Source organism: Sparus aurata, chromosome 3 (genome assembly GCF_900880675.1).
Source record: "Sparus aurata chromosome 3, fSpaAur1.1, whole genome shotgun sequence".
Lineage (NCBI taxonomy): Eukaryota > Metazoa > Chordata > Actinopteri > Spariformes > Sparidae > Sparus > Sparus aurata.
This window is the reverse complement of record NC_044189.1, coordinates 15,173,524-15,200,719: the sequence shown is the minus strand read 5'-3', so window position 1 is coordinate 15,200,719 and position 27,196 is coordinate 15,173,524. Positions and strand designations below refer to the sequence as shown.

At 42.5% G+C, this 27,196-nt stretch overlaps 1 protein-coding gene across 3 annotated transcripts in view; it reads right to left on the bottom strand.

Moving 5' to 3' along the window:
- Nucleotides 1–1,357: 1,357 nt before the first annotated feature.
- ripor2 (RHO family interacting cell polarization regulator 2) overlaps nucleotides 1,358–27,196 on the bottom strand; it is a 76,087-nt gene continuing 50,248 nt past the window's right edge. For all 3 annotated transcript variants that reach the window (XM_030412309.1, XM_030412308.1, XM_030412310.1), the window contains exons 3-22: nucleotides 24,931–25,086; nucleotides 24,495–24,573; nucleotides 23,438–23,461; nucleotides 22,910–22,963; nucleotides 14,697–14,846; nucleotides 14,230–14,293; nucleotides 13,939–13,982; nucleotides 13,341–13,466; nucleotides 12,951–13,099; nucleotides 11,637–11,766; nucleotides 9,914–10,663; nucleotides 9,450–9,631; nucleotides 9,077–9,239; nucleotides 8,847–8,979; nucleotides 8,132–8,293; nucleotides 6,898–7,053; nucleotides 6,592–6,794; nucleotides 6,380–6,463; nucleotides 5,133–5,223; nucleotides 1,358–4,446 (exon numbers count right to left, since the gene is read on the bottom strand). In XM_030412309.1, the coding sequence (XP_030268169.1) occupies nucleotides 4,346–4,446; nucleotides 5,133–5,223; nucleotides 6,380–6,463; nucleotides 6,592–6,794; nucleotides 6,898–7,053; nucleotides 8,132–8,293; nucleotides 8,847–8,979; nucleotides 9,077–9,239; nucleotides 9,450–9,631; nucleotides 9,914–10,663; nucleotides 11,637–11,766; nucleotides 12,951–13,099; nucleotides 13,341–13,466; nucleotides 13,939–13,982; nucleotides 14,230–14,293; nucleotides 14,697–14,846; nucleotides 22,910–22,963; nucleotides 23,438–23,461; nucleotides 24,495–24,573; nucleotides 24,931–25,086 (3,001 nt within the window). In that variant the 3' untranslated portion in view covers nucleotides 1,358–4,345. The remainder of the gene's footprint in view (nucleotides 4,447–5,132; nucleotides 5,224–6,379; nucleotides 6,464–6,591; nucleotides 6,795–6,897; nucleotides 7,054–8,131; nucleotides 8,294–8,846; nucleotides 8,980–9,076; nucleotides 9,240–9,449; nucleotides 9,632–9,913; nucleotides 10,664–11,636; nucleotides 11,767–12,950; nucleotides 13,100–13,340; nucleotides 13,467–13,938; nucleotides 13,983–14,229; nucleotides 14,294–14,696; nucleotides 14,847–22,909; nucleotides 22,964–23,437; nucleotides 23,462–24,494; nucleotides 24,574–24,930; nucleotides 25,087–27,196) is intronic.

Here is a 27,196-nt window from a genome sequence, read left to right as displayed (position 1 = left end):
CTTAATGTTTGTAGTAAATGTTTGTGCCAATGACTGAAGCAAAACTATTCAGTGACTTATACCTTTTTTTTTTTTTTTTTTTTTTTCCCTTAAATTGTTTGTGCTCAGTCAAGTTACACAGCATGAATGTGTATTCAATTAATATAAAATGCAGAATTTGAGGTTTTAATTGCATAATCATCTCAGGACCCTTGATTTATTGTGCAGCTTGGAAGCAAATGAGACGATCGCTTCAATCTCAGAGTTCAAATTCAGCCTTGTTCATACTACACTGACACAAAGCTGATGTTGACTGCTATTGTTTTTAAACAACTTTCTGGACAGATACTTGGATACTTCTCACCCAAGGTTAACAAGTACAAACTCGTGGTTGGTAGCTCATGTTTTATCACCAACCCGAAGTGGCTGTATTGGCTTGGACTCTAATGGTGTTTGTCTAGAAAGATGTACTAAAACTGCTAAAGTTTAGTCCATATTTTTGCCATGTCAGATGTATAACGTGTATCACGTTTCCAGGCTGCAGTTCGAAGTGAAAAGCCTTCTACATGTCTAGTATCTGCAGTACTACGTCTCTTTCAACCTCACCTCAGTCGAATGCTGAAATGTCAGTTCAATCTGTCCATCTGAAAACTTTTTTCTTGAAGTTGCTTCCCAACTGATAGCTGACTAAATTGTTATAGCACTGGAGTATGATAAATTGGAATTGTTTTTAGCACCAGTTTCTGTAGTTTCAGATATCCAGATACCATTATACAGGGTTTGTACGGGTGCTTGAAATCTTTGAAAGTGCTTGAATTTCAATGTTGTGTTTTCAAGGTCTGAAAAGTGCTTGGATTTTAGTTTAAGTGCTTGACATAACTCTGTCTTTTACAAAATTGGGATCAGACTGGATAATTAATTTCTGAAGTTTTTGCTATTATAGAATATAATTTTAGATGTTTACAGCATAATACAATGTACATAATTGTGATAAAAAGTGAAGAAAAAAATCACAAGTGTGTATATATATTCCTTTAGATACGTATTTTACCCCAGCAGTAAGGTGCTGGAAAATCTTTAAAATGACCCTTAAAAGTGCTTGAAAAGTGCTTGAATTTGACCTTGAAAAATGTGTACGAACCCTGGTTATAGAATCTGTTCTACCCCCCCCCCATTGCTATAGCCTCTATACCTTCCATCCTTTCTGTTGCAGATGCAATAAATTGACCGTAAAGGTTGTTTTTTTTTTTTTTGCATATCCGTAAAATCCAAAGGACCTTGCATTTATCATGTGATAATCCGAGGGGTAAATCCAACCAAAGAAAATGACTAACGGTCTCAACATTTTTGTTTGAACAAAAAACTCAAATGTCGTGGGTTTAATTATGCAAAAATAAACTTTATTGCAACTTTTGATGAGCAGAGGAAATACTGACAATGGAGAAGAGTAGTATGCAACTAAATCGATCAGTACGGAAGCTTTTGACCACAGAGATGGATAAAAGATCAATTTCAGCAAAGTGTACCACGTTATTCCTAAAACCACTCTCTAAATAATTAAAGATGTGCACAAATTGACAGCTTGTAGTTTGTGGTGATACAAAATCCAACAGCCAAGAATCAAATTGACTTAACACTGGTCAACTGCAAGTTTGTAAAGAGAACAAAGCCCACTCCAAAAAAAAAAAAAAAAAAAAATGTTTTACCGAGACTGAGTGAGTGGGTGAATTAGATACTTTACCAAAATACTGTAATGCTATTCAATCATGGAAGAAATAAAAGTTACTTAAAATATAGACCATGTCTTGCAAAATGATGTATAGAAAAAAAAAAACTTAACGCCATCTTCAGCTTTTAGTAACAACTTCACACATTTTTACATATTATAATACAAAAGGAAAAAATACATTTCATAAAAATATTACCACTTGTTTTTAATCAATATGGCTTCTGGACTGTGCAGCTAGAACCAGATGACAGGATTCATATATTATGGGTTTGTCCTATTTTAAGTTGTGCTTCTAAAGATAAGTCTGAGTCTTCTGGCCAAAATGTAAATGAGTTGAAAATACATTCTCCTTAATGAACTATGAGCTCCTATTAAAAGACCATTTTAAAATTAATTTCTCCTTTGGTTATGGTAAATCTAGGTAATAAAGTAACATTTTCTAATATATAACGTCCCATTACATTTAGGGACCTTTTAGGGAAACAAATCTATAATTCTATTAAGACTATTAGCAAATCTTAAATGTTCTCCAAAATAATAATTTATCTAATATAATTCATTCAAAATAAACTCCAATTAAAGTTAAGCATGAGATCATTTGCATGGTGCCTTTTTAAACGATAAACAATAATTCAAACACTGGACCTGCTCCGAAATAGAACATAAATATACAATTCATTTACATAACAATGCCATCTGCACTATGACAGCATAACTCCAAAGAATATTAGATTTACAAGGAGTAAATAATAAATAAAATGCATGAACGAACACAGGACTCAGTAGTACAGTTACATTGAGAAAAGTTGGAATTAGGTGCATACCTCGGGCCAGTTTTTCCCACGTTACAGGTAGGATGCGGGGAAATAAAACAGACCCAAGACATGCCGGACAGAACACTTCATTCTGCAGCTTCTCATGAAAAAAAAAAAAAAAGCTTAATTTCTAATCCTGCAATTAGCTCACATACGGTATGAATGTGCAGTTAGCCCACACTGAGGCTACGCCTTAACTTAGCCTAAAGGATCCTCCTCTCTGTACAGTTATTAAAAAATAAGTTCACCCAAAAATGAAAATTCAGTCATAAAAAATATATCTGCTGTTTCATAATGGTGCAATATGTAAGAATTTTAGATGGAAACATGCAAAAAATTCTAAAATCTTCAACAGAATTTAAAGAAATAATATTTTGGCTGGTACGGCATTTATGTACTGTGTTCTGGCAATATCTACTAATGTTAGCATGCTAAGTAGCTGGCCCTTTCCTGGTCGAAAGATCCTGTGATAGTGTTCTTGGACTACAAGCACTAAGATTTTATATCAACATGAGGGGGAGTAGATAATGACTGCATTTTCACTTTTGGGTGAACTTGTCCTTTAAAAAAGGGTACAATCACGATCCTAATCCACATTTATTGCCCTCGACTAGCTCCGTACCTGGTAGTAAAAATACAACTACAAAAGAGTGAAACGTGCCCGCTCGACCATGTCAAGGCTCAAATGGTCGACGCTGACTTTTATTATCAAATGTATTCTCATGTCAGCGAGGTGCAAAAAAAAGAGTCACGTATGTACAGGTAAATTGCACTTGTTCAACTGCGAGTGTGAGAAATCTCTGGTATAAACTGCAGAGTGAGTGAACCTTGTGCCCTGTGCCGACCATCTTCACCTCCACCCTTCAGTTCTTCCTCCACTGAGAAGATAGCTGAGGTCAAAATCTGTCTGAGACTGTAAACTGCTGTCGAACCGCGACGCATCGTCCCCTTTGAAGCCACACATTACTGGTCCTCCCTGCCACAAAACACACATCTTTCAACCAATACGAGAAATCCCTGAAACTCAAAATGGAACGTACTAGAAAAACAGAACTTAAAAATATACTTTAAATACTAGCACATATATTACACCGGCTGTGTAAAATATGCCATATTTACAAGCCTTACAACAGTGCAAATCGTCCGAAAGCGCCAGAAAAGAATTCTAATGCGAAAAAAATCACCAACTAATAACATGTGATAGTCAACAGTGATTATACAAAGATCGTAGTAAGTATATTGCGTGACACTCTGTAACAATCAAGGTGATAATTAATCAGTGAGTTAGTGATACGAGTGGTGTGTGTGTGTGTGTGTGTGTGTGTGTGTGTGTGTGTGTGTGTGTGTGTGTGTGTGTGTGTGTGTGTGTGTGTGCAGAGGTGGATAGCTTGTTGACAGAGGTTATGTGAAGATGCATCGCTTCCACAGTCTTTGGAGCAGCTCTCGGCGGCAGTCAAATTCTCCAGTTAAACTCGATGTGAATGCCTGGCTCAGAAAGCAGGGAGAGGAAGGGGGTGGGGGGGTGTGTGTGTGTGTGTGTGAGAGTGTGCAGGAGGGGTGTAGGTTGTGTGTCTTTGTGGTTATAAGACGGTTTTGTTTGGTGTTAGTTCCTTTTTAGGAGGCAGTATCAGTAAAAACAGTGATCCGATGTGGCGGCGTGGAGATCCTTAAGTCTGTGCCCAGAAGCAGATCAATAAAAGTGACCAGTCATTAACAGCCCTGTGAAGTGTGCAGTGCGGGGGGTCGAGGCTAGGGGCGGTGCCGTCCTCGGCAGTCGGGCTGAGGTGTCTTTCTGTGACGTCTTTGCTGGCACGGCGACGGCTCAGAAGGCAGTGGTGACGGCGTTCCCTCTCCGCGTCCCCAGGCGGATCATTTCCCCCGGGACTGTGTCCAGCTGCTCGTATGCCAGCCGCCCCTCCTCACCTGCAACAAACATAAGAGTTTTCTAAAGACACTTAGGGGAATGACTAGCTCCTTCTCAGATTTGTAATGTATTGTATTATACTCTCCTCACCACTTTCATGTACATCTAATTAATATTTTTAACACTCAACGGTATGGTGTGTCACAGTTGTGTATAAAATTCTGAAATAGCAGTGATTTGTTTAAAGGACACATTATGCTCATTGTCAGGTTCACAATATTATTTCGGGTTACTACTTGAATATGTTTACGTGTTTTACTGATCAAAAAACACAAAAGAACTCTTTTCACTCCTGAACTCTTTTCACTCCTGTCTCTTTAAATGCCACACTCCCGAATACCCAGTCTGCCCTGATTGGTCAGCTCACAGACACCATAGCCAGCACTGCTAACAACAGCAGAGCGGCTGCGCTAAATCGATTCTTACGCGGCAAACTAGCCTTGAGCCATATGTTATGCAAAATCTGTGACACGGTGACACAGTGTGATGTCACAATGTTACAGAATAAAAAGAGGGCATCACTGGCGAGGTGTTTCAGGAGCAGTGTCTCTGTGGGAGAGAGGAGCTTCTGTTGGCGTGGACTTATAAAACACTGAAGGAAAGGGGAAAAAAAAAAAAAAGCAAAATAGGTCTCCTTTGGGAACCACGCTGAGCGACATTTGATTTCTATGAATCCGTTACTCACCGAATGTGAGAAGGGTTTCTATGGCGACGTGGCGAAGCTCTTCATCAGCTGAATCACACAGTGCTATGACCGCCTTGATGCTCTCCACTGCCTGCACACACGGAAAAGCTCAGTTTAGAATGATTTTCTATTTTTTTTTAACAACTTGTGTTACACAAATCCTCAGCCGTCATTGCACCTAAAATAAACAGATTATTTTTGTACCTGACAAGTACAAAGATGACTGTATCATGAAAGCAGGACTATTTTCAGACAAAGACTCAAAACCAGTGAAAGCAACAAAAATGTATTAAATTACTTGTGCCTCAGCTGGTGTTCAGTACTTCCTGTTGTGACTGGGAACGTAATTTAATCCAGTGAGAGAAAATGTAGTATCTCAAGTCTGTGTTAGTAGAATATCTACTGTGCGTGCCACATGTAGTGCTCAGTGAAAGTACAAGGCTTTGTTGTGTTCATTCGTCCGACCCATACTTTTCTCTGTTGTAACTGTGCGCTTGGCAGGATCTAAGCACAGGCCACTAGGGGGACCAGACAGAGCGGAAGAGAACACCTACTACCTACAGCAAATAATGCTTAACATGTATTTTTTCAAATATAAGAAAAAAAAGAAACGAAACATAAAAATCAGATTGAATGTTTACATATTCATTTTTAAAACATACTCAACATTAGCTATATGTTTCCTTTAAAGACACGAGTAACCAATTGTGTATAAATGTCGAAATACAAAACAGATCATCATAAATATATGTCTGGCTAAATGAATAAGCATAATATTAATAATTATTTTGGCTGTTCACAAAACGTGCCTGAAGGGGGCCCCCAAAAATACCGTCTGCGTGTTGTAATCTTTCTGCTTAATCCAGCCATGCTGTGGTTTATATGAAACTGTCTCATTAACAAAGTGAAGTGTTTATTTTAGTCCTGGCAACTGGATGTGGATTTATTGCTGGTGTTGGGTCCCAACTACAAACCTGTGTGCAACTACTCAACAAGAAGCATTCCTCCAGCAAGCAGAAACACAGGGAATTTGTTGCCGAAAAAGATTAAGGGCTGAAGGACGGCTGAAGCCTTACATCAGTTTTTCAAAATCTTAATGCATTTTTGTGAATTTTCTCTTCACGCTCAGTAAAATGGAGGAGTGATGATTGCAGTGACCAACGGCCCTTTTAATGTACGCGTGGCATGTTATAACTTAGGACAGACGCTGAAAAATCTGAATCTGAATCAGTACGGAGGCCACTGACCTGCAGACAGCTGAGAGCTGAACATGCCGCCCTCTGGCTCTGACCTCCAGCCTCTGACAGCGCCTGGGTGTAGCACTCCACCGCCTGCAGACACACAGAGACATTCAAACATGGCTCGAGGCATCTGTCAAGACTATTTAAAGTCTCTACACACTCACACACAAACACACACAAGTCCCTTCAACATACTCGGTCTCCTCAGCGGTACTCACTCTGGTCCTGAAGTGGCTGCGCGACGCTCCAGACGAGAGGTATTCGGCTGCTGCCTTGTTGACCTGAGGGTCCTCTGCAGTGAGCAGGGAGGCCAGGGCCCTCAGGGTGCTGTTTCTAGGCCACAGGGAGGACACAGGCACATTGACCATCTCTGCGAGACACTGAGAGTAATCCCCACTGCACAGAGCCTCTGCAAAAACATCTGAGAACGACACAGACACACATACATGTCAAAGATTTAAACATAAAATAATCTGTGGAGTCAAGTATTTTGGTGAACATCAGTACAAAACAAATCCTCTCACCCTCTCTGGCCAGATGCAGCAGGTGTGTCTCCATGTCCTGAACTTCGTGTTGGAAGATGTAGCTGTGGAACTGAAACACAGTGAGGACGTCCTGTGAGAGCGCAGCCGCCACCAGATCGCTCCTGTCCACCATCTCGCCCACTACGACACCGATCACTGGAGAGAAGGGAAGAAAATCTGTAGTCAGAGAAGTTAGTTTCAGGCCATATTGAAGATCTGAATATAACACGACAATACTTTCAAACAACCAGTGTTGGAGGTTGTGTTGAGATTCTTTACCTAAACAAAAATAGCAACACCACGCTGTGAAAATACTCAAATACAAGCAACACTCCTGCATTCATTCTTCCGTTGAATGTTCCCCGACAGTGATTTATTATAAAATCTGATGCATTAAGATTAATATTACTCCTCCATTCATGTGTATGTTGCACTTCACTGATAATTTGCTTCTGTATGAATTTATCTGTATGTATTCACTTGTCTATTTACTTTCTAATCCTATTCATTTTTTTTAATATATTATTTCCCTTTTCCCTTTGCAAAATAATAACTAGAAAAAAATGCATAAATAAATTAGTAAATCACTCAATATATTCAAAAATCAATAAATACATAAAACCTTTTTTCATGTAAATGGGAGTGTAATTAAATAGGTGAATTAAGATAAAAGGTTAATAAACTCAGAGACAAATTAAAAAAAAAATGGCCTTCATTAATTTTTTCGTGCATTTAATGACATATTTGCTTATCGACTGAGCCGTTTATTTATCTATTTTAGATTTGGGCAGTTTCAGTCCTCCATAATATGAGATGTAGTACAGTAGAAGTATAAAGCAACATACAAAGTAAACATCCAAGTACAGTACAAGTATGTCAATTTTGAACCTAAGTACAGTACTTCAGTAAATGTACTTAGTTCCAGCCCACTGACATAAACAATGATAGTAACTCCACAGTCTATTCCATTTTGTCTCTTTTAACAACAAGAATTCTGTTTTTAAACCTTTTCAACCACATTATATTCTCGGCAATTATATTCTCGGCAATTATATTCACATTATATTCCCTGCAATGGTCTCGTCCTCCCTCAGGGGGACTAATCGACAAAAAAAACTGATTTACAAACCAAATGAGTGACTCACTTGAAACGCTTATAAAAACATGGAAACAAGGTGTAACGCTGAGCGTGACCTCGGGCTTGTTTGGAGATAGAATACAGTGGTGATCCAACCTGTGTCGGCGCTGTGTGGGTGTCCCTCCTGCAGCACCGCAGTGTAGCGCTGGTTCATGTGTTTGAACACTCGGTCCAGCGTGGTGTGGAAGAGTCCTGCGGAGCCGCTGCACTCTGACCACAGCGTCATCAGCTGCGGGCGCTCAGCGAGGCCGGGGAGGACTGAAAAACACACACAGGGTCAGAGCCTACAGTGCCCCGAAACCAGAGAGTCCTGTGGGGCAGTGGCGGTTCTAGACCAGTTTTCATAGGGGGGCCAGGTTGGGGCCGGCTTTTTTGTTAGGGGGCACATACAACCCGGAAAAAAGGATAAATCCCTCATTCAGACAAAGCAGTGTTTACAATTTCAACAATTTTGATTGGGTAGTAAACTGCTGAGACACTTTATTTCTGCCTTTCCCTTCAGAACAAAATCATTGCAAGAAATCTGTCATTGTATTATTGATGCAGACTCCCTGTCAGGGGGGCAACAGGGGGGTCCAGACTCAGAGTTACGGGGGCACTGGCCCCTGTTGGCCCCCCCCTAGAACCGCCCCTGCTGTGGGGTCATGGTGGGAGTTTTCTATACAACACTTAAATAATAACCAATAGACTTCTCGTCATTTGCTGTATTTGCCACGTGCTTGCGTCAGTGACACCAATGATGATGCCACTGCTGTAATCAGACAAGTTTCCCTAACATTTTCTGTTACGTTGAAATATTGTAGGTTTCTACCATCAGCAGCAGATGTAATGGCTCCCAGTCTGTCCACACTGATCTCTGCTAGATCCTCCAACAGCTCCGTCTGTCTGGACAGTTTGAGGAGAATGCTGCGACGCTGCCACATACCACCACAACTGGTCAACAACTGCCGTGACAGGAGGAAACGAGCAGAATTCGACATGAAAAACTGAAGTGATGTCGACTGTATCTATCAATCTGTTATCAGGATGTCATGCAGTTACCTGTATGAGGTGATTACAGTACTGCAGGTGGATGACGATCGCCACGTCCAGGTTCTCGTTTCCGGTGGTGAGAGGCAGGGGGCTTCCCGCCACGCTGTTGCCCACCCCGGTGTCCTCCGTCAGGGCTTCGCTCAGGTGTCCTCTGGCTTCTGGATGCTGGCCGCTGAAAGAGGATAACAACCAGAGTCACCACCGAGGGGCAGCAGAATCAAGCAAAACAGTAATCATAACCTGCACTTAGAGTGAAGCGCCTAGTAATCATCCTCAACTATTACTTTGTTTTTTGGGTTTTTTTTTTTTTAAATGTGATACCTCAACACCTGCATCTGATGTTAAACTTCAGCACAGTCACTTCTGACCATCAGTCACTCACCCGATCCTCTCTCCGTCTGTATCAAAAATCGGAGACCTCTGTGGGATGCTGAGGACGGGGTTGTCGTCTCCAGTGTCCTCGTCGTCGAAGTCGGAGGTGTTGAGGAAGTCGAAGCTCTCCAGGGCACTCTCCACTGTCAGGCTGAGGCTGGAGGACCGGCTCCTGTGACCCGGGAGTCGACACTGAGAAGAGGGAGGACACAGGGGGTAAACGACCCTACAGTTCTGTTGCTTCATGTTTTGACAGATTAATCAAACTCACGGTCCGCATTTCTGTGGCTCTATGACAGGCGCCCATTTTTGGTCAAGTAAGCAAAAACAGTGCTCGATTTACTTTATTGAGATAATAAATGACTTAATATAGTAAATAGACATCATCTTTGTTTGATTGATGATCATCAGGTCAAAAGTAAGAATCCACATCTCAGCTCTTGTATACATATATATAAAAAAGGGTTCAGGTACCTTGAGCAGGTCCTCCAGACGCATAACTTCCTGTTCCAGGTCCTGCAGCTCTCGGCAGCGGTGAGTGAGAGACTCCAGCCTCATCAGCAGGCTGTGGATTGCCTCCTCCAGGCTGCTCTCCAGGAAAGCCCTGCTCCCCTCTCCTGCCCAGCTCAGGCTTCCTCCTCCCTCCGTGGAGCTCCCACTCGGCGGCTCAGTTTCTGAAGAGGTCAGCCTCTTCACGAGCTGCCTGGTCAGGCTGCCCGCCTCCTCCGTGTCCAGTTCCACAGGTTTCAGTTCGTCTGTGTGGTCCAAGAAGACGTCCTCCGGAGCCACGGTTGACAGGTGTCCATCAGAGCAGAGGGACGGAGCGGCTGAGCCACAGTGGGAGCCAGAATTTCTCTGGGACTCGGTGCGCTCCCACTCAGAGTCCTCAGCTACCTCTGCTTCATCGCTGGCGAGGCTGGCACTGGTGGCCCTACTTCCTCTGCTACCCGTCTCCCCTTCATCTTCGTACTCCTCTTCGTCTTCCTCAACTAAATGCTCCTCTGGGATGGAGTCCTCCCTTGTTGGGAGGATTTGTATCGACGATGGGTCCGTTTCTGGAGGGGTGACTGTGATCTCGGGGTTGGACTGGCCCGGGGAGTGGGAGCTCGGGGCAGGGCTGGGGCTCGGCGTGGAACCAGAGGTGTCGGAGAAGGTGAAGGAGAGCCTCTTGCACTCGGCCACACCACAGCCACCGTTCTCGAAGACGTCGTCTGGCAAAGTAGACTGAAGGGAGAGACGGGGGAGTAAATGTTTGCAGAGAATATGTGAAAATAAAACTGATATATAGCTGGACAACACACACAAAAGAACAAGAGAAAACTCTCTCAAGAGGAAAAAGAGACTTAAACATCCACTCTAACTCAATTCTCCTGTCTTAAATCTTATGACCAGATCTGTTCACACAAACAAACAGTTTATAGCATGTCATGCAAATTAACATGCAAACACATGGCATTACGCAGCCCACAGAAAGGGACTGGACAAGTGAGTCCAGACCAGCAGAAGAGTCCATTCCCATCATGTCAATAAGGTAAGGGGCACACAGAAGTCAGGTTAGGAGGGTGGAGGGGTCACAACACACTCACATAGACCTCCAGACTGGATTTGGGCCTTGGCCGCAGTGAGGCCAGGTCACCAAATGAGCGACTGCGCCTTAGCTTCTCTAGCAGGGTGTCTCGGAGCATGTGCAGGAAAGAGAGGCGCTGGCGCTCCACGGGATAGGGCCGCCACTTCTTTACACAATGCACACGGGCAAATAGGGACAAGGTGTTGGGTGTTTCGAGTGAGGGCGGGGGGTGAGTGAGATACAGGAGGGATGGATAAATGTGTAAAGTGGGACGGAGTGTGGGTGAGGGGGGTTTGATGTGGAAAGGCAAAGGAGAGGAGGATAGCGGGGAAATGGGTGAGGGTTAGTTTAGGGGCAGCAGCATCGTCGCTAACATAAGCATGATGCATCAACAGAAAAAACGTGTGCCATGATAAAATATAGTCGGGTGCAGACTCAGGTTAGTTGTGCAGGGGTTACGGAGGTACACAAGATCTCTTTCACCTCGGTTCACCAAATTATAAGCCTAAAAATAAAACAAAAGATGTTCTTCTAGCCTAGAGGGTGATTTACATGAAGTTCTACAACTACAAAATCTACAGTCTCCCAGCCTACTAATGCAGCTAAAGCAGGTGTCTGTGTTGGACTCACAAAGAAGGAGGTGTCCTGGAAGGTGGGGGTCTCCGGCGTGCCCTGGCTGTAGACCGACACTCGTCTCTGGAGCGCTGTGGCTTTGCTCACGTTGCCCGACGACAGAGTCAGGTCCTCGACATCGAAGGGGCTGGATGAGGGAAAGAAAAAACGAGGCACTTGTTGTCTTTGTTCTGTGTAATTCGTCCATCAAACCAATTCATTTAGGAGGAGAGGAGGATTATTTACGCAACTTCTGAATTGTAATGACAACGTTTGTCCACCAGATGGCAGAAAACTAAAAGCAATGTGGACTGAATTTAAAGCTATGGCGGCTCATATTGTTGGTGTTTGATGGCAACCTCACATACAGCCGGCGATTGCGATCCTGACTGAGAAAGGATCGAAATAGAAGCAGAAAGTTAATAAACGTTTATGCCTTTCTTTAAACTAACACACGCTCCCCTTAATGAGACTCAGTTGGACTTCGGACTTGGACTTGGTAACAAAACCATCAAGTAATGCATGTTGTATACATCTTTTTCTCTCTACTGTACTTTTATATTTAGAGACCTGATAGTGTTTTGTTATCACCTGAGACAGAGACAGGGAGGCGAGGTATTTTACAGTTGTTTTTCAATGCAGTGACGAAAAAAAGCTATTAAATTATCTCGCGTTCAAGAGATCCCCTGCTAGTCTAATGGTTATCGTGCACACGTGTAAGGTTCAGGTCAAGTTAAAGGACCAGTGAGTAGAATTAAGTGGCATTTAGTGGTGAGGTTAAAGGTTCAGTGTGTAGAATTTATGGCAGAATTCATATACTTTAGTTAATTAACTAATGTTTTTACCTCATTACAATTCCCTATTTAAATATGTTTACAGAGGTATTATTTACATATGTACCTGTTTAAATATTTACATCTGCATCTTTAAAACAGTAACAATAATATGCCTCTGTGGTTCCTTCACATTTACCTCAGTCTAAGTCCTTGCAGCTTCTGATTGGTTACTTCAGTCACATGTGTGCCAGAAAGAGGAAGTGTTGTTGATGTGAGGCTGGTGAAGCTAAATAACAAGGTTTTCTGTCTGCATCGTGCTGCTTTCTTTGTTAGCAGATCTCTCTGTTACCGTTTTCTTCCTTTTCTGTGTTTTGTAATTGACTCGGTGTCATTGTGAATGGGAGTCACACCCCTCAGTGATGTCACAGATATAAATAAAGGTTGAATGATTGACTAAATCCATGGTTTGACCTCATCCCACATCATAATTCCTCCCTCTCCTCACGTGACAACGTGACGACCTAAAAAATAAAGTGATGTACGAGAGTCGACTTACTACCACGTGACCTCCAGGTTGAGTTTGATGGTCCCCAGGTCGTTAACGTCCACAGCCACCACCTGGGGCATGGCGGTGAACAGCTCCTTGGTCTCACAGATCACGCTGCCCACCAGCATGTGAGTGGCCAGACCCTTCAGCTCCGTCACCTGATCGGAGACGTCATTTATTTACTTCACTTTACTTTATTTAGGCCAAGAAAATCCTAATTAAGATACTACAGGTTCTTCTGACATGAAGAGTTAAGATTAAACAGGCGTTAGGCGTGAAAAACAAACTTGCACACAAACTTTCCGTCTGATTTTTTTCATGATTTTTTTCTTCACCCTGCTCTGTGTTCACTCAGTGAGGTACAACTGGGAAATTAGCTTATCTGAACTTCTACAGCACCTTGATGTTGATGAGATCAGTGATGAGGGGCATGAAGACCATCTCATCTCCGTCCCAACTCTGTCTGGAGTTCACTTCAATCCTTCCCTTCAACTTCCACCGCTGGCGACCGTACCGCATGAAGATCTGAAGGAAGGAATGGGAGGAAGAATAAAAAATTTAGCTGGAAGCCACAGAAAGTAAACAACTTTGATAAACTTTATAGGAACATACTTTAGTTATGGACGGAGAGCAAGATGGATACATCTTTACGTCAACAAACTCTGACTTGTAGCTTTGTAACTGTGTAACTGTCCTCTCCTTACTCTTAACTAAAATGGTTTTGCAATATTTCACACATGGATTTCAATATGGAAGTCAAGTTGACCACAGGATGACAGCCGATATATTTTTTTCACAAAAAAGACACACACACAAAAAAAAACATGTGGGCAAAAAGAAAATGAATCACAAAATTATTTTTTCACCATTTCAGGCAGAGATATTTGTCACGGAATAACTAATGTCTGAGGACAGTTTGCATACAGATCCTCCTCGAGATAATGTCAAAGCTGTCGGTTGAAAATAAATGTCAACATTAAAATACAGAAGAACTCGCCTCATACTGGTCTCCAGGACAGAGCCGAGCGAATCCTGCCAAGCCTGTCGGAGAGAGGAAATTGATTTTTCAAAAAAAACATTTGGACAGGATACGAGGGAAGAAAGCCAAGAGAACTGTTTTTGTTTATAGATGCCTTCAGCGTTTAACTTAGTGAATACAGTAAGAAGATTAGAAGGATGCTTTGGTTATGAAAACAGCTAAAAACTAGAGTGAATTACGGTCCGTTACTTCAGGAGTGAATGTCTGCAAATGTGAATGTGTCACTTGGACACACTTTTCTCATCTGACCTTTCATTTTGATATGAAACTCTCCGAGCAGGTTCTCCAGCTCGCTCTCGAACGTGCTCATGTTCTGCGCAGGGGGAGAGAAAGATAAGACTGGTCAGGTAAGTGGCCTTTTGTGGCACAAGACGAGAACAACAATAGTAATCAAGTTATCTCTGGAGACTTTGACAAAGCCCGTCAACGCTCAGACCAGCCGTCTGCCTCCTCTTCAGCTTAGCCCCGGGGACAGGTGTCGACGGGTGTGTGTGTGTGTTGAGGGGATTTTAAGCTTGTTGTGTAAGTGTTTGACTATACGTGTCAGTGTTTACAGATGACAGGATGAAAGCAGTAATCAGTACGTGTGTGTGTGTGTGACCTGATGTTTATTTCATACTTTTAAATGTAATGTCAAAATATGTGTAGCATCAAATCTCATTTACTCTATTCTCATTTTGCTGTACTTGAAATGACTTTATGGGAGCGTTCAATACCTCAGTGTATTCTTTGTAGCGGCGGTTGACCTCTGCGATGCTCTCCTTGGTGCCTTTCGTGGAGGGGGAGGAGGAGAAGGCCTGCTTCATCCGACTGGCACCGTCCCTCAGACGGCTCTGGATGCAGAAGGCCTCGTACAGCTCGTCCACCTGTCGGCAAATGCAGACGGCCCCTCCATATTTAATAAATGTTACGGGAGGAGAAGCGTGCGCTCACACACAAACCTTCATTAACACGCACACACACACACACACCAGAGAGAGAGAGAGAACTTTTGCACCAATGAAATCACGCGAGTCTTTGAAGTTTGAAACCCTGCGTATGTTACATAAAAATATCCCTCGGCATGAAGCAAAAACTCCTTAAAAAAAAACAAAAAAACTTCCAACTGCCATCTAAATTATTCTGGATGTGTTCACATCTCACTGGGATTCATTCATGGATGCCCAATGCAGCTTTAGGCTTATGCAGTATTCAGTAACTTTTATCAACGGGTCTTCATCAAGAGCGAAAAACAGGCGTTTACTGAGAGTAAAACGCTGATGAAACGTAAAAAAAAAGATGGACTAAACGTCAGGTTAAAAGGCGCAGATGCAGCTGGTGTGTATCAGGGTAACCAAAGCCTCCAGTGGAAGCGACCCCAGCGGGACACTCCCATAGCGGGGGAACAACAGACGGTGTTTTTAGGGCTCATTTGGAGATGTCTGCCCGGCTTCAGTATGCGGCACCAGCCTGACGTAACCCAAACCCTCAGGGAACCAGAGTCCATCAGCATCCGGCTGCTTCGACTGGATCGAAACAGCAGCAGAGGATGATGTAATGCAACCAGAACTGCAACAGTTGAGAAATACGTTTTTTTCTTTTTGAGCTCTGCCAAGTAGTTCAAACATGCACTTTTTGTTGAGTCACTAAACGGTAATCTCTCCACAATCAGACTCTCTGCGTCCTGTCTGTCTAATTCTCTGGCTTCCTGAGTTCACATGTAATCGGAGTGGCGGCCGGGCAAAAAAAACAAAAACACCTCCGATGAGCCTCATCAAAGGGAAATACTGCAGCCTGGCTGATGAGAGCGCTGAAATATTGATGCCTCGCGCTCTTTATGGCTCTCATTAGGGAGAAGTGGGAGAAAATGGGCCATTCGGGCTCCTGCCGTCCTAACAGCTTCTCTGAGTGTTTGTTTGTGCATCTTTGAATCTGAGCCGAACACCGTCAGCAGTGTTCGTGGACATGCTTACATGTGTGTGTGTGGTGGGCGTGTCCGTGTTGGCTTTAATGTAAGAAAGTGAAAGTGGTTTGCTCCAGAGGGATGGGTAACCATCCAGACATATCTTGGCACAAAAGCAGCCACCTCAATCCTCACCAACCACCCAGCCCCCTCAGCACCCCCCCACCCCCGACTGGGACCCAGCCCCGTCTGTCTGTCTGTGGTATGTGGTGTATGTGGCGGGGCGCAGCAGCTGAGCTGAGCCAGCTATAAAACAACCTCCAACCACAACTGTAATTCTGAGCGCTGTGATTGGTGCGGAGGTGGTTCGGAGCCACCAATCGACTGTTTGTTTACAGCAGAGCACGAGCAGAAACACTGATTGAATCAAGAAATACTACAATGTTGTGCTCACATAAATGAGTAGACAACAAGAGTGAGTTATTCATCTGGAGAAAACTGCCTGCCTCTCTAATAAAAACGGGGCCTCCACAGACCAGGCCTGATGAATAGCCGTCATTCTTCTCAGGCAATCAGTAATCATATCATTATCAGCTAATTAAGCTATTTTTTGCCCCCAATTACAATGGCCTCTTGCTGCCTTCAAGGAAATGTCCTTTTGTTTTTTTGAAGGTCAGCCAAGCTCCACTCCAGAGGATGGCCATCAGCATATTGCCGCGCCTCGGGCACAATTCACCCCAGAAAAAAGAAGAAAAGGCAAAACACATACAAAGAAAAGAGGGGACCCTCGACACAAGCAGATGGGACGAAAATGTGTGATAAAAAAAACATATAGACATGAAAGCAAAGGAAGAGTCTGGGCAGCAGAAAGAGACCTGGATACACACATCAACTCAAAGGCTTTAGATCCTTTCTTTTATGTTTTTGAATGAAGAATCAATTAGAATCCAATATCTTGATTGTCACTGAACAACAACAAAAGTGCAACAATATTACTCAACACTTTAAAGGTAAAACGATCATCTAATTTCAAGTGAAGAGGTGTAGTTCTTTTCACTTTTCATAGGTGAAAAAGTGTGTGCGAGAGTAACTCTTTTCCACCAACACAACAACAAATAAGGATAGTAAAAAATACCATTATGAGCAATGTCCGACATTAGTAAATAGTGAAACAACAACAACAAAATCATTGGTTTCAGTTTTAAAGTGTCCATTGTATTGTTTTTGTTGCTTTCTATGACAAATAAGAATTTACTATTTTGGGGGTTTGCACTCAAACAAGCGGCGTGAGGACACTTGGGCCATTTTTACCTTAATTTCTACCTATGTTTTCAACCGTGTCCATTTGTTGGTTGGTTTTTCAGCACGATTTCACAAAAACTGCTTAACATATTTCCCCGAAAATTGGATGGAGGACGGGTCTGGGCCCAGGACAGACCCATTAACTTTTTCTCTCTCTCTTTCTAGAACATCGCGAGTGTTCCGGGTGGTTTAAAGATTAGAGTGACCCAGGGCTATTGAATTTGACTGTGGATTGAAGGGGACCGCAGTGCCTTGGCATTCTATTGAGTGCTTTTCTTGACTTTTACTATTCTTTTTTTTAAATTATTTTCAAGACCAAATGTCTGGCTTGATAACGTTTTTTAGTGAATTTCCACAGCGAGATATCAACAGTCTTATCTTAAATGATTTACCAATCAAGAACATGACTACAACTACAAAAAAGCAAAAAAAAACCCACCATCACTAAGAATTGGAGACAAGTTTTTACCTTTAAATTATAATCATGAAGTAAATGTGGATTGCACAATGTAACGGCTACCGAATTAAGACACCATCTGCATTCAGAAACGTCACCGCGCTATTTTGTCTGCCTTTGGGCAAAACATCTCCCGGGAATATGAGGCCTGGGTGGCGATCAAGTCATCATGGCACCATCTTTATCTACTTTCATGTCTCCATTACAGTCAGAATCAATGAATAAACCCATGCTGCTCTGTCCGGTGTTGTCGGTAGCTGCTACTTTGCGGAAAAACTGAAACCATGCAGTTGTTCTTTATGACAATACCACCCCATGGAGACGCTAGCTATCGTTTTCCACATGAATTACAAATTACGAAGTTTGACAGCAGTGTGCTCATTTAGGGGCTATTCCACCGTCCCATAAAAAACACCTGAACCCTTTAATTAACTCGTAACAGATGTGACAAGATACTGAATGTAAATGTATTCTGAAGTCGGTCCTCTATTGGACAAGCGGTCCCTGTATTAATTACAGCTAAGCAGGAGGACAAAACCGTCTTGGCTCAGAGACCCAGTGGGGGATTATGGGAAATTCTTTATTGGAGGAATCAATTATGCCCAGAGTGGAGATAATATTGTGTTGAAATATCCGTTTTAGTTCTGATTGTTTAGTAATCTTAAATCCAGTGCAAGCTTATCCTTGTGTTGACACTCAATAATAATAATACTTGTTTGGTAAAAGTGGTGGTTTTAATTTAAGTATCACTGGGAGTTTTAAAAGGATCGTCTGTGTATCTACCGTACATCTGACTTTAAACTGTGGTGGTTTTAAATAAGAGCAGAAAATCTTAAGGATATGGAAGGAATCCTCTTAAGATATGGACTTTATCTTGGATTGTAGCATAATGCTGCACACACACACACATAGACAGACAGACAGACACACACACACACACACGCACGCACACTTTCTGCCAGGGGGCGAGTGATTATAAGCAGATTAAAACAGGCGGGCCACATCAAACAGCATCAAACACACACAAGCCCCTCTCTGTGGAGCTGTGGGTGTGTGCATGTGTGCGTGTGTGTGTTTGTGTTGGTGGAGAGATTAGCATTCAGGGGAAGAAAGGAGACCATAAAGGCCCTATATTAAAAAATAATCGCATGCTGACTATTCACACTCATTATGAATTGAATCTGGCACATGGTTAACACACAAACACACTTTCTGTCTCTCTCGTGGGGGAAGAGGAAGCGCCTGGCAGCCGCTCCACTCACCTTAAATCTTTGTCACTCATCTCTTTAATGATGCCCTACTGAAACTATGGCCAACACACACACAGACACTCATCATAGACCCTTTCCCATGCAGGACATCGTAGGGGTTGTATTGTGCCACCTGCTTCCTCCATGTGCGCCAATTACTGCTGGGACATCTGCAGGCAGCCAGCAGCACCAATAGGAACAAAAGAGCAGGCTGATGTGAGTCAGAGAGAGACACACACACATGCACACACATGCACACACATGCACACACATGCACACACATGCACACACAGAACCTGCTGATGGATGATTGTTAAGTCATCCTTCACGGCAGCTGTCCTGCACAAAGAGACACGCCTGCGCCCGAACACTAACACTGACAAACGTGTACACACTCATTGTAGCTCACAGCTGCTGAATAGAGGTGAGGATAAAACTGTGAAGACGTATTGTCCGGCACATGTGCTGCTGTGGCTGTGTATTTATACATATTTTTCTATAAACCTTCATTTCGGCAGGAGATTCAGAACCTCTTTTAAAAAGAAGACCTGACCAAGACAAGAGCATAAAAAAGTTTCACAAAAAAAATACATAAAACTAACAACATTACAAACAAACTATCTCAATCTAAATGTTGACTTTCTTTCTTTTTTTTTTTTATAAACATACTGTACTGGTACATACATCATAGTTAACAAATACTTTCCGTCATCTAACATTCAATCTATCATTCATACTCCAGAGCTCACTGAGGAGGGATCCTTACTGACAAGGACATCAAGGTGATGCCCAATAATAATTCCATGATATTTTTTCAGCTGATTTGGCAAAAAATTTTAAAATGATAGCTTATGTAAAGGCCCTGAAACTTTGCAGTCATGGCAGATAAATTAGTAGAAAAAAAATCAAAATAATCAAATATAAACACAGTTTACATTGTAAAATAGTTCAAATATAAAGAACTAAATATAAAAAAAAAATAAACCTATTCAAAACACACCATAAGTAGAGATTTGGAGGTATGAGTGTATAAATTCAATTCACTCAGCTTCTCTGCACACAGGAGTTCATCATCGCCCATTTCCTGCACATTGCTCTACTGAATCAGCCTTTTTAAAAATCTCCATATAAAGTCTGTTTTGATGGTACCATCGAGAAATACTTAGGCAATGCTACTGACTCCTCCTTCATGCACTTCCTGTTTTTCCCTCAGTGCTAATAGTCACAAAACATCATCACCTTACCAATACTGGATCTTTGAGGCCAGTGCTGATTTGAATATCTGGGAGTTTAATGAACCCGAAACCATATATTGGATATAATACGACATAAACAAACAATCTTGGTACAGATCTCTTAGATTTGTTTTTGTTTTAATTACCGAGCAGGACACGTGACGGTCAAACAATCAATTGCTCCTAAATGACCTCAAATGTAGTTTCTGTGCTGACACTTCTTGTTACTTATTGGCAGACACACACACTCGACACAGCATATTAACCATGACCCACCTGGACTTCTGAGCTGCTGCACATACAGCCCATTTATCTGTCTGAAAGTGACTAATAATCAACCTACTGTAATAAGTACCACCACACCAGAGCCGCTCTTTATGTAAGGATGAGACCAGCTCTTTGTGTGTGTGTGTGTGTTGTGTGTGTGTGCGCGCGTGCTTGCGCGTATGTGTGTGTGTGTGTGAGATTTAATTTCCTGACCTCAATGCTTTTGTGGTCGGCTGATTCTCTTAGCTGGACACCCCACAATTGATCTCACTCAATAGCTATCTGCTGATGGTGAGGTTTGGAGTGAGTGTGTGTGTGTGTGTGTGTGTGTGTGTGTGTGTGTGTGTGTGTGTGTGTGTGTGTGTGTGTGTGTGTGTGTGTGCAAAGCCAATAGCTGTGACAGGGCAGGCATGGGGCAACTGAAGGCTGCTAGTTAATTTGGCATTGGCATTAGTTTGTTTGCGTTCGGCAGACTTTTATTGTGAGCCGAGTGGCTCCTCTTCGATACTACTGTGAGGAGGAAGAGTATTCACAGATGCTCCTTTGACCGCCACTCAAGATAAGCACGTCTCTAGTTAAAGACACACCTTTGTAGCGTAAATGCAAATCTGTGCCGTGCTGGTCTAATATGCCGAGTTTAAACTGAGTCGAACAGAGCCAGCGCTTGTCTACAGAGAAGCCCCACTGAGCTGCGTCCAACATTTTCCGAGCATCATACGTCTACCTCGCTTACATATTTCCTGTAGTCAACTTGTGTAAAATAAAACTGTTTGTATTGAGAACTGAGTTTTTCACCTGACGTCTCTGCACAACAAACGCTTGAGACTTTATTTAAACTATTTCATCTCCAGCCTGTAACCTGCACAGAGGCAGACAGTGAATGAAAATATGTGGTGTATATTTAGAATGAAAGAGCACAGAGAGTGCAGGATTTAACTTCCTTTTTAGTTACGCTTTGACTTTTGAGGCTCTTTACCTGCCTGGCGGGATAAATCAGTCACTCTTTCAAATATTTACAAGCGCATTCAAATCTATTTTTTGCACAGAGCCCGAAAGAACAGAAGAGAGTTTTGCGTTGGATGTTAAGCAGAAAGGCTGCGAGTGCGTGTTTGCTTTAAATCCATCCTGTGACAACCTCGCACGACAGAACAAGCAGAATCTGCTCCCGTTTTCTCTTTGTACCCAAAGCGAAATCAGTGTACGCATGCAGCCCCGAGTTTCTAAGAGAACCTCACCTCATTTCTCTTTCATCAGACCTTTCTTCTGTGCTCGCTCCATTTCCGCCGTGCCAATCGCTCCTTACTGTAGTCGCGTAACCGCCCTGACCCAGATTCCCTGTCGCCTTTAACCCATCAGAAACACTTGAATCTAACCAAGGACGGTCTGTTCTGTTGCATTGTGCTGTACGTCCCCTTGTTTATGGACATTTAAAGGTGAGTTTTTATTGTCTGTCAGGATGTACGGGAACATAAAGGGTTATGGTCACCCTCTACATGGCTTCTTTGTGCTCCTCACGACTTCAAAAGAGTCCGTCTCCGGGTAACCATGGTTATCTTCGGAGCAGCACTGTTGTTTGGGTGTGTGTATTCTGATTGCCTGCTGTCACGTCTGATTTGAGGCACAGCATGGGAGACCATTACAGGAATACTGGAGGGGTGGTGGAAAAAAAAAAAAAGTCACAGAGCCGCATGACCTTGCAGGGGATTAGTGTCCCCAACTGGCAACCATGGAGGAGGGCACAAAGGAGGAGGTAGGAAAAAAGTTTCCCTACGTTATATTAAAACAGCTGGAAACTTCCCCAATTCATCAACATGTGAACCTGAACCTGCCAGAACAAATCCTTACAGAAGCCAACCCTGACATCGTCACTCAAAAACTCGACATGAAACCGACAGGAAGTGAGGAAAACCTAGAAACCTGGGTGAGCAAACTAATACGATAATAGTCAAAGAAATAGGTCCAGATGTTGGGATACTGGCCGCTTTCCTTTGGTTTCTTGCTGGGATTCAGATGACAAAGACTGACATACAACTACAGCCGGCAGCTGGTTAGCTTAGCTTAGCAAAAAGACTGCAAACAGGGTGTAAAAGCTTGCTTGGCTCTATCCCGAAGCAACAAAAATTCCCCATCAGCACCTCGAAAGCTCATTCATTAACAAGTTATATCTCATTGTTTTGTTTGTTGTTTGTTACGAGCAAGTGTAATAATATCACATATCAGAAAAATCTTCTACTTCATCCACAACAGACAGATATGAAGATGGTATTGATCTCCTTATCAAAACCGTTCTGCAAGAGCAATAAACGTATTTTTTCGAAATGTCAAACTATTGCTGTCAAAGAACTGCGAATCCGAACCAGTATTGTGGTTTCTGAGCGACAGTGTCAGTGTCGCAGCTGTGGAGAGGCTTCAAGTGAGACGCGGCATTGAGACGGGAAGTTTTCAGCAGCCCTTAACGGCTGCTTCTCTGAGCGAAGCACAAGAAATGCTGAACAAAACATTTCAGCTGCTATCAATCCATCGCGGCAGCTCTCACCTTGCTCATGTGAAACTCCAGACGTCTCATGTACCGCTCGATGGTTTTGATTTGCTGCAGAAAGACAGAAAGAGCACAATCATTTACTCGTGCCTTTGAGAGCACGATTACATGCGTTTATGTCTGCGATTCATATGTTTCATGCTATATACTGGATATAATGATGCCCAGTTTGCCAGCCTGAGCTTACAAATCATAAAAAGTGACATGCTGTGATCACTAATGACGACGTCAAAAATGTTTAGTTATATGCTATGTGTTGTTTTTATGCGAGTATCTAACGGCTTATCCCTTCAAGCCATCTCTTCCTGTTCCCTCACATATTTTCTTCCTCTTTCATCACATCTCCTACACTGTTCCTCAATCCATTCTGCCCCTCAACTCCTTTCTCCCTCCTTTTTCTGCCTGTAGTCATTTTTTTACCCTCCTTCCAGTCTTTTTTTTCCTCTTCACATCAAAGATTTCCCCCAACACACATCAAACTTGGAGCGGTTGTTACCGCAGACGCTCCTCTCTCCGTCAACTCACCTTGTCAAGATCATACAGCACTCCCTTGAGAGAGAGAAAACACACACACAATCACACAGTTAGTACAGACAGACAGCACAGCTGAGGCTGCTCTTAAGTAATGCAAAGCAGACTGTAGTTGTCTGGCATCAAAAGAAAAAATCCTATTAAGCAGCCACTGTAGAGCAGCCTTGACTCTGTATGTGTACATATGTGTGTGTGTGTGGGTTTTGTTATGCAAGTTGAATCTGATGTATTGTCATTAAAATAAAAGATATAGTAGACGTGAAATGGGATCCCAGCTGCAGAAACTTTTGTTCTTGGCGTTTTCATACATAGTTATTTGTAAGATTTAAGCTGCTCAGCTGCATCCAGCTTCCTCCATACGAGATTCTGCTCTGATCCAGAGCCGTTAACCGATGGGAGGAGAGCTCAGACATGACATGACTGGGATAACTGGCTGTGTGCAGCAGCAATTCTGGGGTGACCTGGCTGTTTGTGCCAAATAAACACTCTACGCCAGTAACATAAATAAACACAATTGATCCTGTGGTCAGACTCACTTCGCTGGCGGTGAACACACCATCAAACAGCCATCATTGCTGCTAAAAATGTTACACACTCATGTTACGTTTAGTCCTATTTGCCAACTTCCCTCCTCACTTTCTGGCTCTTTCCCGGTAAAGTCACAACGACAGGTGACCAAAAGGAAATGCAGCATTACTTCCAGTAAGAGTTGTGGCTTTCTCTGGGTTTGAACACTGAAACATTTGGGATTATGTAGGCACACAACTCGACCTGCCTAACCTCACTTCTAAAAGGTTTACAGCTTCATTTCTACACTTTTCTACGACAATTTTCTATTTCATCGAGTATTTTTTATATTCATGCTGAGCTTGCTAACTTTCTCTTGGCTGTAACTTAATATTTAAAGCACAGAAATGAGAGCGGTGTCAATCTTCTCACCTAACTCTTGGCATGAAAGCAAATTTGGGTATTTTCCTAAAATGACATGGTGTTTCTTCAACATGTGGGACTGAACTGTTGCTCGTATGTGGACTGATGTGTAGCTTCTCACCAAGCGGGAGTTCCTCTTCATGTCCTTCATCAGAGACATGAGTTTGTCCAGCTCCGTCTGATGGACTTCAAGGTATTCACTATGGAAGGAAAAAGGAACACATTTAAGATCTTTACACAAATTATGCAACAGTCAGCAACCACACCACAAGAAAATGATGTGTATATAATGACAGCAGTATACAGTAAACGCATCGGTATGTTAACATTTGTGCAACAGTGTAAATAAGTACCAGAACATTGGCTGTGAATGTACACATTCAGAAAGAGATCACTAACATTTATGGACTGAAACCACCCACTAACGTAAAAACAAATCATTACTCAGGAACATTTGGAGTTTATGTATAGAAAATTGAAGACATTTGTGATTGCTGGACTTTATGAGGCGTGCGTGCACAGATGTTTTAGTGTGCATCAGTGTGTGGGTGACTCACTCCAGGCCTTGTTTGAGTGCAGTGTAAACCTCCTCCAGTCTTTTGGGCTGCGGCTCCCTGGAGCTGCTGCCTCCTTTGTGTCCTGACAGGTGGGGCTTCTTTGGCTTCGACTGAGGCTTCTTCTGCACCGCCGTGTTCCCCATGAAGGAGTTACACCTGTACACATGGAAGCAAACACGCACACACAAACACGTCAGTGAGTGCACTGGAGGGGTCACCTGTGCACAGAAAACTTTCTGTTAGTCTTCTGTGCAATGGTGTAAATCATTTTCAAACTCTAAAAAGACAGTAGGAACTGTCTGCCAGTGCCCACATTGGTATCTCTGCTTGTTGTTATATCATTTTCCCTAAAATCTGTAGAACCTAAATTTTACTAAATAAAACAGCCAAACAAATTGATCCAAAACACGTCAAAGCTTCAGCACAATCGATGCTCTCGCTTTTAGCGTTTCTATTTTAGATTGATTTAAACAGGATCATGCAAACAACGATCTCCAGCAGTTGATCTTCATACGGTCAATTAAACATCTACCAAGGACTACAAAGGTATAATTCTATCAAATCTGAACACACGATACACATATTTCACTGCAAATAAACATCTGTAGATTCATGTGGAACACATGGATAAAAGACACTCCTTAAAACTGCAGAACTCAACTGAGAATCATAACCACGTTTCAGCAGCACGGTGCAAAAAGGAACCTCTGATATCTAGTTTGGCATTCTTTTTATGCCGCAAATTAGCCAAAATGTAAACAAATACAGACAAATATGACAACGCCATTGCTGTTTACACTTTCTAAAGCCCCCAGAATTATGAAAACTGAAAGCACGATCATGCCCAAACTTAATTGGGGGATTGGAAAGGGCTTTTTGTTCAGTTTGTTGAAGGTGTGCTCCGGCTTTGAAGATCTCTGATTCGAAGTAACCCACACAGACACAACATTACATCTCGTTAAATATTTAGCATGGGATTTCCACTGAATTTCAGATAGCCTGGCCTGCAGCCGCATGAGACAACGTAATGTTAGATGAGATTCCAGGATCATTTTACAGCCTCCTGAACTTGCCCTTGGGCCAGTCTCAGCATGAATTCATCTCATTTGATCATCTGATGGAGGGGGACCGTCGAGCGTGTCCACACCGAGATAACTCAGTCACACAGGGCTGACACGTTTAACCTAAATACTATTCAAATATCCTCGGCAAAAACACAGCAGTGAGCCTCTTCATCAATCACGGCACTGAGCTGCATCACAAGTACGCGCCCATATCTGTGAACGCAGGCAAACATGTGCTTCACACAACCCCCACTTTCTGTGTTTGACCTGTGCTTGGCTGCCATTTGTCTTCTGCTGGAGTACGCGTGCACACACACGCACACACAGACTCATACACACACGCTCACACACACTCACACACACCCCTGGCTATCAATGACATTCACTCTCTTCCTCACAGTCCTCCAGCAGTTGACTAAAAACAGTGTGACTGCCAACAAAATGCCAAAAAAAATGTAGGTGGAGTTAAGCAGATTTTGTGAGATGATATATTTGCTTAATAGGCAACGACATTCGATTCCTTATATGGCATCTCTTATGTAGTCCAAGGCGGTAACAACATACATTTTTGTAATTAATCATTTGGACTATAAAACATCAGAAAAACTTGAAAAATGCCCGTCACAGTTTCTCAGAGGCGTCTCCATAAGTCTTACTTTGTCTGACTAATAGTCTTATATCCAAAAATATTCAGTTCAGTATAATGTGAAACAAGAAGTCGTAGCAGAAGAAGCATATTTTCGCATCTGAAAGCCTCAAGGCTTGACCTGAAATTAAGAGGTATTTTTGATTGAAAACGGATGTTAACAGCCAAACCATCACCAAAATTGTTACATCTGCTGAGGAGGTTAGGTTTCAACCCTTTGTTTTATTGCTTTGGCTGGTTTGTCAGCAGGAATACACACAAACTACTCAATGTATTTCTAATGAAACTTTCCATGGAACGACGTTTTTCACCATAACTTGCATGGAAATCGATGAAAACTATAATATACACCTCGGGCTTGTACACCTCAACATACTAGTCAAGATGCTGTTCCAGAGCTTTGGCATTCAGTAATGACCAGAACTGTTTTTCACAGAATATTATGATGTCACAGTGCGTTTAACCTTTGACCTCATGGACATCAACGTCATCATTTTATCCAATCAGACATTTCTGTGTAGAATTGTATCGTAATTATCGTCTGAATTGAGTTATG